We start from the raw sequence: 11,527 nt of genomic DNA on the forward strand, positions 1-11,527 counted from the left end.
TGATTTTTTCCAGTTTATTAATATTTTATAAGGTTCAGGAAATTTATTAAGAGAGAAATTTAATAAATATAGTAGAGTCTCGCTAGTCCAAACTAATTGGGACCTCGCCGTGTTTGGATTAGCCGAATAATTGAAATAATGCAGAAGCAAGCAGTAAAACAGGTCTGGTTTATACAGATCCAACACCATAAATGATGTCAGTATCCCACCCTTTATTTCATCTGACTTGTACTCAATAGAGGGCCCAAACAGATGACAAAAACAAGTTTTGTAATTTTGAAATGGCAACTTGCCTTCATTGTTTACTTTAAAATTATTTTAAATGTTAAAAACATTGTTTCTAATACACAGTCCAGGATTCCAATCAGTTGACTGATGCTACTGTGTAACTTAGCACGCTTAATTGTGATGTTGAATGTACTCTTCACTCTATATTATTTTAGTTTAGTTTAGTCTTCTGCTACAATGGCCACAAAATGGAAACACACAACATGTACGTTGAAAGGTTGCTGGACGTTTCGAAAAGGCTGGACAAGGATGAAAGTGAAATGAAATTGGCAGTAGAGTTTGGAGTGGGCGAGGCCACAATAACCGACCGGAAAAAAACTGTGCAAAGATTGAGCAGTTCTGTGCCGATACTTCAGAAAAATCGGTTGAAAATCGACAAACGGCTAGGCCCTTGATGTCCGACAAGCTTGACGAAGCCTTGTTTACGTGGTTCGCTCGGGAAAGAAAAAGGGAAACACCCCTAAGTGAATCTCTTGTTGGAGAAAATTTCCTATCCGTCGACCGGAACGTGCTCGGATTAGGTGGGCGTTCGGACTAGTGGGACTCTACTGTGTACACTTTTGTGACTGAACCCCGAATACATACAAATGATTCTATAAAATACTAAAAATTCAAATTTTTGTTTGCAAATATATTATCACTATCCTAACCTTCAATAATTTTTCTTCATGTGAATTATCATCAGATGAATATGGTATTTTTCTCATGTTCTCCACTTCATAAATAAGTTGACGATATCCATAAATCTGTAATAGGCACGTACGGAGGGAACTAACAAAACTGGAAAGAATTTTTAAACTAATATCATTGCTAAAAGTTGCAGAAAAAGGTAAATATTTTTAAAACATAGCTTACGGTCTATGTATATAAGTATTAATATTTTTAACTTCGCTAATTACGCCGACCACGTAAACCACGGCATCTCTACTCGTCTGGCCCGTAAATCTTCCCGTCTCGGATAAGTACGACAACTGACTGATCACGTTTTTTATCGTGTGACTTCGAGACATCATTAGCGACCATTCTAAATGTCAAGATTTATAATTATTTAAATATATAAATATAATTTAAAATATTTAAAATTAAACTTACCCACGTTATGGGTGCGCCTTGCACCCTTTTCGTCTCCGTAACATATTCTTTGTAATTCGCAAAGTTTAGTTGTCTTACGTAACAACCACTTAATTACGGGTCTTATACAAAAATATGTATAAGACAACAAAGTATTAAGCACTGAAAGCATTTCCCATAGACAGCTGTATCTAATTTCTATATTGCAGTTCTAGAATTAAAAAAAAAACATCCTATTAATGATTGAAAAAATCAGATGCCATTAATTTACGTAAATTATTATTATGGCTAGACAATGGCATGTAACATACAGGGTGTCTGATAAGTTACTGTGCGGTGAGAAATTTGTAATGATATTAAAGTTACGCATATGGCATTGCACATAAGACCCATAAAATGTACGGTACATGTTCGGGTTTTTGGACTACTCTTTGAAAGTCTTCTTTACCAATCATGTGGAATCTGATCTGCTAGGTCTCCTGACCTCATACCCCCAGAATTTAGGGTTTTTGAGGGACATTTCTTGCATTTGCTGCAGGAGAAACTGCAATACTGTACGTAAAACTTCACTTTACTTAAATGTTTTCCATTGCATGGCAACTTTTCAGACGTGTAACGCAATCCACGTAGACGTATCCAGTGGTAACACTAAAAATCTTTTTGAAAGTTGCAATACATGTAAATGGTCTCCCATAGAAATTTCAAGAGAATAAACAATGGTAAACATCACATTGAAACAAATAACTTCAGACCATGTACAGTACAATTCGGTCGGCACTTGGCAATGGCTGCCTACTGAACGCTATCAATATGCCATTTAGTAAAACTGTTATAAAATGTTTTAATTTGCATAAATTTGAGCTATTATTCCAGATAACATTTTGAATAAAAATCATTTGTTTTGATGTAATTTTATCTTTACGAGCGTAAAATTAAGCAATAAAATTAGAATTGCTCTATGGCAAACTCCATAAACTTTGACCCATTGACCGGGAGGTTTTGCGAGCACCTCACTGATATTGAGAGAGGCTTAAGTTTGAAATTTGATCTTTACAGAGCTTTTTTCTAGGAGCATCTGCAGTGCTATGAAGAAAGAAAAGAAAATACAATTATTTGGCAACTTTTGCAATTTTTATAGGCAACCCCTTTATAGAAAAATTTGAAATTTTGCACACTACTTAAGAAAACAATTATCTTTCAAATGAGACATTCAAAATTACTACAGGTGGTTTGGAAAAAAAGACCCTCAAAAATCGGCAGCTCCGATCCTCGTACACGCAGTCATTTGGTGACTTTTTACTTGGCACGGAATCGTTGCTGCAACTCTTGATAAACAAGAAAAGCAAATTTCCCAAGCTGGCAGGCCTTACAAGACACATCATTACAAAAGACCTATTACATCATTTGCACGTGAACATGCCTGATTGGTCAGTTTGAATTTATACAGGTGTTATTAAAAGATCCTTCTTTTTTGTCATCCTCGAGGTGTTGTGTGCCACCCAGTTTAGTGGGTTCCAGCGCCATAACTAGCCTTTTATGCGCCCGATGCGAGCATCTGTAACTACACCCCAAAACTTGGTCCAAGTCATTTCTGCGCCGCCAGGGTCTACGCCCTGTGCCTGGGCACCGCTGGCACCACCCTAGTTACGGCACTGGTGGGTTCGGCCTTAAGGTTACTATCAATACCCTCAATAAGTCACTTAGAAAACCGATGTGTGCATACTGTTCTTAATACGGTCAATCTCAACATGTGCATCCACTTTGCAGATGCAGTGGGTATGCTTCCTCCTAATGAGTGAAAACGGCAGTTTTATAGCAGTATGGATCACGAGTCTGCGGATATTTAAATGGGTTAAAATTCCAGCTTACACTTGTCTGGACTATCACTTTTAAAATGGATATGCAGATATAAGAAATGCATCTCCCTGTCTCTTGTTTGATCTACCTGTAATGTGAATCTGTGTGGATTATCATTCATGTGTTGTATGAATGCCTAAAGATGTGATTTATTCTTCCAGATAATGAGGATGTCATTGATGCATCTTTTATAAAGTGTGGTGTTTGGAAGGTATAAAAAATGACATTGTGTTCAAGCAGGCGTATAGTGAACTCACAAAAATCACCCGAGATGAGGCTCCCATAGGAACTCTCTATGTTGTAAGAAAATGTTGGAACCTGGAAGAAGGATGAGTAATGGAGGAGGTGAATGAGCTCAAGCACTCGTGTATGGGGGCGTCGTTATCTACTATGAATAAAAACTCTCAGAGCATATAAACAAGGTTGTGGCTTGATCGATAGGTCTTAGATCTTTGAATAAGGTCGATATTAAGGTATCGACCTTATTCTTCGAGATATGAGTAGGCAATCTAGCCTTATCGACAACTGATCTAAGTTGTTGCCGTCTTGCACGTCTTAGCAAAGCCAAAGATCCTGGGAACATTTAGAGAGTTTATCACCACCCTCTCAAGTATCTTGGCAAGTTTTAATTAGTAAAAATCTAGTAACTCTGGGTTGTACAGAGATGACATAAGCCTATTCAAATTATTCACACTCAGGTTTGGAAATATATAGATTTAGAATAGTTTTATATGTCTCCCTTTCATATGTACTGTACAATGAATTTGTTTTTGTAAGAATGGAATGAGACATATTACTTCTTATGTTATACTGTAGAGTATGGTTGATCTTATCCTTGTGGTATTTAATTCTGATGACTGTCTTTCATCAGAAGAACTATATTTTGTGTGTCCGTTAAACTATGCAAGATATTTTTGAGATTTGGCATCATGTATTCAATGTACGACAGTTCCCTGTTGTTTCGGCAGCTGGAGATTAGTTTGCCCGATAATGCCCATTTGACACGGGTTAAAATATTTGCACGTATTAAAAAAATGTCTGGATTATAGGTTTTTAGAGTTTTTAACATTGGTCCTTATGGGCATTGGAGAATACACTGGTTCTCTATTTCAAACTTCCATTAATAAAAATTTCAAGGAGTGTGTCTTCCCATATCACCATTGAATGCCGATCAGGGCATTGGTTTATAATAATCCATTGGGATTTCTTCTGATAGTTACTGCATAAATTTCATGCTGGTCTCTGCTGTATGTGTGTACCATCTTATTGGCAATCTATGATATTTTACAATCATTTTGAAGGTATCTTGCCATTTTGCTATAATTTTTTATACTTCCTTCACTTCCTCACCTTCCCTTTTAAATCCTTGTCATAAAGTTACAATCATTGTCAAAAAGAAAGTCCTCATATTTAACCAGGATAGTGAGCCTTGCATACATGTATCTCCTTGTATAAATTTACACTGATTGCATCATGCAATTGGTTTAAATTTATGTTCAATCCAAAATTAAATTTCCTGTTTGAAGATTTCATTTCATTCTAATGTCCCGAGGAAGTCCTTTGGAGTAGGCCAAAACTATTCAAAAAGTGATATTTGGTTCCTACTAGGCTAACTCCAACATTTATGGATTTTATATTTTGTATTACTAATAATGTTTCAAAGATTAATAATTTCTGTTTTAATGCAATTAAAATATACAAACTTTGGACTTGGACTTATCAAGTTTCACAAATCAAATATCAAGTAAAAATGAAAAGACTGAACAAGAACTCAGAACCAAAAAAATCCTAGGTGAACCTTTAAGACTCATCACGTGGGTGAACAAATCTTGGGAATATCTTGCTCTGGATCTGTGTGAACCACTTCCTGATGGATCCATGATAGCGGTAGTGGTGGACTATTTTTCGAAATGGACCGAGGCACCTGTCACACAGTGGCGTAGGGAACATAACTGGCATCTGGAGCATGACACTTTATTTGGGCGCCCCTCTGCGAATGGCGCCTGGTGCATGATACACCCCCTTGCCCCCCTTGCTATGCCACCGCTGTCACATAATTTTTCTGTAATAAAGTGGTTACATTTTACATCTTCCACCCATGATTATCCATCTACTATTACTTCTGACAATGGAAGACAATTTAAATCATCAGAGTTTCAAGAAGCAATGGCTTATTTAGACAAATATATACAGTATATATTGCCTTGTTGATCCCACGCAAATGGTCAAGTGGAAAGACTCAACAGTTTTCTTAAAAGCCGAACAGCCAAAGTAGAGGGGATGAGTTTGAAGGATGCTCTACTCACTTTTCTGTAAATGTACGAAACAACCTCGTATTCCACTACCGAGATATCTCCATAGAGCTAGTATTTGGTCGAACAATCAGAACAACGTTATCAGAGAGATAATTTTACATCTATGTGTTCAGACAGATTGGTTAGAAAAAACGTTCTGAAAAGCAACGAAAGGAATGCAAATATGCAAATTTTAATTGAAAGCCCAAGTCCAGCTTGCCAAAAACAATAGATAGTGTTAAGACAGAATTGAAGGAATTAGCTGACAAAAATTATGAGGCAAAATCCTACAAAATCATGGGTAACCAACTAGTTATATGGCAACTGAATGGAAAAATTCTTAAAAGGAATATTACAGCAGTCAAAAGGATTTCACCTAGAACAGATAATTGATATTAGCCAAAAGAGGAAGAGGAAATAGAGAATTCATGTGACAGTTTATGTCTGAAGAGAAAAGGGAAATCCCTACAAAACTAAAATAGAACACTACAGGGCAAATTATTGATGCAGAGGCATATATATGTATAAGAATTACTGTATTATTTTTTAAAAATGTTATTAATCTTCATTTGTTTAGTAGCACTTCTTTTCAAACTGAATAATAAACTTCCGACATTTGTGATGTTTACTTTATCACTTTCAGTGATATCATGAGCATACAAAGACTGTCTCACAAACTCGAGCACACAAAGTGATTTTAGTAAAACTCAGCCTGGTTTGGGCTCATCTTCATCATTCTTCATCGCCACCCCTTCCTTTCCAATTTGTTATCTGGTAGGTATGATGCATGCAAGGTTGTACAAATAACTGTACAGAGTTCACACTGCTACTTCCTATACCATGTTCCAAAAATATCACCCATTATTACTACCAATGTATAGTATCATTTGCAAATGCAATGTTGCTCTTTCTTAACAACAATCAGCCCAAGATAACCTATTCTCTTTGATTAATGGTTTATTCCCTTGCTGATTAATGGTCGTCCCAGCTTTACAAGTGTTTCTTGGCAAGGTCTCAATGTACGTTGTACGAATAAACATTATTATATAGAATGGGGCTTCTTAAACTTTTTCCATTCGTGACCCTCAGACACTAGTAGTATACAGACAATATCACTTACTGATGATAAACCATAAAACAATTCTTTGATATACAGGTATACCTCGAGTTACATCGTTCCCGATTATACGTCGTTTTGTTCAAAAAATATATTGGAAAATTAAAAATCAAGTTTAAGTCAGTTTATTCGACTTTAAATCCGTCTGCCACAAACATTAAAGTCATAATATCACTAGAAAAGCGTTAAAAGCACATAAAATCATATTAAAATATGTATATTTACAGTAAATGTTAATATAATCATCATAAATCCTAGAGAACGAAACATGAAAACATCTGTGTTTCTGTGTTGTCGTCTTATTTAGCGATCTTTAAGTGCTCATTATTGGCGTTTCCTCCATTATTGGCATTTAGTTACGACGTAAGTCGTCGTTTCGACTTACGTCGTAACTACACGAGTAAATTCGACTTACGTCGCTTCTCCTGGAACCAATTACCGACGTAAGACGAGGTATACCTGTACATGTTATTTTACCATTTATTAAAGACAGAAGCAAATTTGTGATTTGAGATGGATGTGCTTGTTTCATTTTACAAAATAATTAAATCTTGGCCAAATACTCGTTCCTGTGGGAATGTGGGGCGTTCTTCAATGTTTTCAAAGTTAACCGACATTTTGATTTTATAATTGTCGGTGCCGAAAATGCCACTTCATGTAAATACATTATATAAAATTTTATTGTTTCAAATTTCTTACAACTCCCTACATTCAATTATGTGACACCAAAGGGGATTGAAACCCACAGGTTATGAAGCCTTGATTTAGATCAATTTATAAATGACCTTTCAAATTCACTGGAAAACTAATTAATATTTTAATGAGACATTTTTTTCCATTCAAATATGTTATCGTTAAGAGTAATGTCCAGGAAAATAATATGTAATGGTTCTTAATTACTGGCATTGACAAAAATATTGAGTAAAATATTAAGAAAATCGGAAAGTATTGTTTTTGTTCGCAATAACAGTTACTTTACTTACAATACAAGTTACTTTCTTTCAATTCAAAACTTTTCCCCGAAAGCAGTTAATAGTTGACGGCACAATTCCGTCGTTAAAGGAAAAGTACGACGTACGGGGACAAGACGCTACTAATAATTTAAGGTGGAGAGCATATATTTTAAATTAAATAAATTGAAAATACGATAAAAATTGCAGCCCGACGTTGCAATAAATAATTGCTTGTTTTAATTATAACTATACACAAAAATTTGGAATGCTTAAAGAGCAATTCTAAATTTTAAAATCACTAAAGATTACCTATTCAAACAAATACAAAAATTCCCACCTATGCCTTAATGGTTAAATATTCCAACACCTATAAAAATCACAATTATGTGTTAATATTAACATTAAAGATAAAAATTAAAATTAACAACAACATTAAAATACAATAAAATAAAAATTTAGTGCGTATATTGTAACAAATCCCAACGGAAATGGTTGATTTCTATCTGTTATTAATGTTGTTGGGATCGTCAAAGAAAGTCCTCTGGGCATGTGAAGTGTTTGCCTCCTCCTTAAAATGTATGAATTCCCCCTTTAGCTAGGCTTTGCATATTTCTAGATCTGCCAAAATTTTGATCTGCTTGGTGTGAAATGTGCATTTAATGAGACTGGCCTATAAACGCCAGTTCTATGGTATGTGTGTCACCATTATTTCTTCGATATGTTTTAATTCTTGCATTGTGTAAACAATGTTTGTGCAATGCGTGAATGCTCTTTTTGCGAGGGCTCTAAACGCTGCTATTTTGTATGTATTTATCCCTTACGGTCTCACACTTAACCTCGAACAATGTAGCAACGAACATGCCCACTTCCTATACCGGAATATTTACTTTAAAACAGGCCAAATCAAAACGGACATTTATTATAAACAAGGGTACTTATCATTATTCGTACCGACGGCCTCAAATGATCCGTATACATAGCATACCGCATGTTCCAAATTTTTGTGTATAGAACGTATGACCCGAAGCAGATCCCAATCAGGATCAAAACCACTTGTCAAAATATATTAAAAGCGTTATTTGCTGGTTTAATTATAAAGATTTATTTATGTTATTTACTATATAACCAGCTGCGTGAAGATTTAAAAAATTCCACGTTTAAAATTGTTCACAATATGCATTTCGGCCGGATACTAAGCCAGACCCTTTTCGGCTATTAGCTATATACATGTGCACGTCAAAGCATTAATGCATTTAGAAAAACCGTCGGTATAACAAATTTACATTTTTAAACATCTCTAGAGTACCTTAGGATTGCTCACAACCTTACACACAATCCCTAAGGTAATGCTTTCCCTCTTTCTCTACGGAAAAGTTCTATTAGTTTGGTCTGACGGCGTCACGTGCAAGTGGACGATTCGAAATCAGAAACATATTTGTAACACTGTCGGCAAAAAGTAGTTCGGACGCGACAGACGGCTTCCCGAGGCCTTTACATAAAGGCCGTCACCCGTCGAACGGACACGTTCCTTCTCTAATTAAAGGGTCGAGCCGATTTCTGCTCCAGATTAGAAACGCGACACCTAACGGTTCCAGTAAGGCATCGATCCTTCCCTTTGATATTTGGACAGACCGGAGAGTATTGCCATGTTTTATTTCACTGCCGCATGCACACATATATATATATATGCAGCGAATTAAGACCCTCCGGGGACTCTAGACACACAACTTATTAATAATTACTATTAGATTAAGCAAATGTATAGTGAAAAACACAGCAATCCTTCCCAGTCCATGCGAATATCAAAGGAAAGGATCGACCCCTTACTGGAACCGCCAGGTGTCGTATTCATAATCTGGAGCAGAAAATCGGCTCGACCCTTTAATTAGAGAAGGAACACGTCCATTCGACGGGCCACACCCGCTAACCGGTGTTTTAGTAAACAATACGTACAATACCTCGATCGAGCCTTTTCTAAGACATTCTCATCTATTTTTCGTATTTAAAAACACTTATTTGTAAAGATTTGTAAGCTTACCGGGTTTTAAAATCGCCGACATTCCCTCATCGATCCTCGAGCGCCATCTAGCGTCTCCGACTCAGACAGTAGCCCTATTGTTCACAATACGTTATTATTTTCCCGTCTGTTAGAGTATTGTAATTGATCGAATTTTCACCTGTTTTTTCATTTCTCCACATTTTAAAAATCCTCTAATTTCAGAAACGTTAAAAAATGGATACAAAATTCTATCTATGCGTTTTGGCTTTCGTTTCGGGACGGCTGGGTGTCTGAGCGGAAATTTTCCGTCACATGGGGCGTCCGGAAATTGGCACCCCATTGTGGGCCCGGTCGAACCTATAATGACCTCGATAAAAAAAAAAAAAAATGGTTTAGAGCCCACGGAGTGGAGAAACTTTAAAAAAAATCGGGGCATTGTGGACCGAGTTTTGAAATTTGACGCGATTACTTCATTATATAAGACGTTGATGGCATTAAGTTCTAAAGATGAGACGAAGAGGACACAATGGTGAGTCATAATACCTTGGTGAAGGTCGGGCAAATTGGCATTATGGAGCCCCACGTACGGTGTTGATTGACTTCGGACATTTTTGAAGAAGTATTTTCTTATAAAAGATTGCTTTGGAATCCCAGGCCATCCTTTCTGCTCGTAGGATTATTTGCGTTAAAAAATACAGGAGTAATTAAAGGAAGTAAAAGAAAACTTCTTATTCGGCAGAACAAGAATCTCACTCCATTAGACTGAAGATCCCATTCCTCCGAGTGCGGATCTATAAATGGATCAGTTCTTTCGTATCTCTCTTCAAACAAAACCTTTGGTGAAGGAACCGCTGGAAATGTCTCCGATTCAAATATATCGGGATTTCTGTTAATATGTAAGAAGGGATTTTTCAAAATTCCACCGCGGGGGAGGGACAGCATTAACCCGAAGAACGGCTTCTACTGTACTATTTTAGACGCGATTTTTTGTTTTCAACTACGTTTAGCCTTCATTGAGTACTTAGGAGTATTAAATTGATAACGAGTTGCTTAACTTTTCCGGCGACGTTCATAAAACCGACGACGTATTAGTGGATTGAAACAAGCCGCCATCTTTGGAGCGAATCGAACGTGACATTTAAGGCAGAATACTGTGCACCTGCCAGAAATACCTAATACAGATGCGACTGTTCTAACATAAATAAATGTTATAGTCAAAATGCTCTAAAAAATATCAAACAAATCTTTAATAGTAATTACCAGTAGTTAAATTATTATTCATACGGGATGTCCATGAATGACTTCACACTGGAAGGGAAGGGAGGTCAATCCAAGTCGGACAAGGGTGAGATAAGGGTTGAGCTTCAGTGGACATCTGTATAATTCATTAAAATTTATACAGTTCATGCATTTTATTATATTTATTTCAAAATTTCCTGCAATTTCATTTCTACTTATGGTATCTATCATTCGTAAAGCTATAAAGGTTTAAGGGGGAGTCTAGTTTTGTTGAACGTCAGAAGAGGGGAGGAGTTACGGAAACTTGGACAAATCTGAATGAGGGGGAAGAATAAAAATTTCAAGAAAACTGCGAAAAAACACCACTACGAGCCCGATTAGAGGTGGAGAGTCGAGCATTTGAGCTTCGTCTTGCTGCTGCACACTCCACTCTTCGTGGGTATTGTCGTCTATGTTAGCCATTATCTTTAGTGGTCTTCGCGGTAATACTGCTTTTACGGTAACACTTTTTTGGGGTAAACCTAAAGTCTTTAGAGACCGCACAGGGCTTTAGGACTTTTTCTCCTACATTTGTCTAACAGTTTCATTTATGTAAATAAACTGTGTACGACTATGCAACGGCAGGGTGATCTGCCAATGGGGATGCTTCCCGAGAGGAATTCGTGGAAAACTGGCTACTATTTAAGTGTGAAGAAAACACAGAAAACTC

The 11,527-nt window shown here is 36.5% G+C and overlaps 1 protein-coding gene across 2 annotated transcripts in view; it reads right to left on the bottom strand.

Annotated features, from left to right (window-relative positions):
- LOC136971989 (ELMO domain-containing protein 2) overlaps nucleotides 1-9,688 on the bottom strand; it is a 35,896-nt gene extending 26,208 nt beyond the window's left edge. For both annotated transcript variants that reach the window (XR_010880262.1, XM_067266519.1), the window contains exons 1-4: nucleotides 9,619-9,688; nucleotides 1,381-1,570; nucleotides 1,144-1,312; nucleotides 939-1,068 (exon numbers count right to left, since the gene is read on the bottom strand). Coding sequence is in view for 1 of the 2 variants with exons in the window: in XM_067266519.1 (XP_067122620.1) it covers nucleotides 939-1,068; nucleotides 1,144-1,312; nucleotides 1,381-1,531 (450 nt within the window). In the remaining variant the exon portion in view is untranslated. The remainder of the gene's footprint in view (nucleotides 1-938; nucleotides 1,069-1,143; nucleotides 1,313-1,380; nucleotides 1,571-9,618) is intronic.
- Between the last annotated feature and the right edge of the window lie 1,839 nt (nucleotides 9,689-11,527).

The sequence above is a fragment of the Centruroides vittatus genome, unplaced genomic scaffold (assembly GCF_030686945.1).
Source record: "Centruroides vittatus isolate TY-2023 unplaced genomic scaffold, ASM3068694v2 contig_2747, whole genome shotgun sequence".
Lineage (NCBI taxonomy): Eukaryota > Metazoa > Arthropoda > Arachnida > Scorpiones > Buthidae > Centruroides > Centruroides vittatus.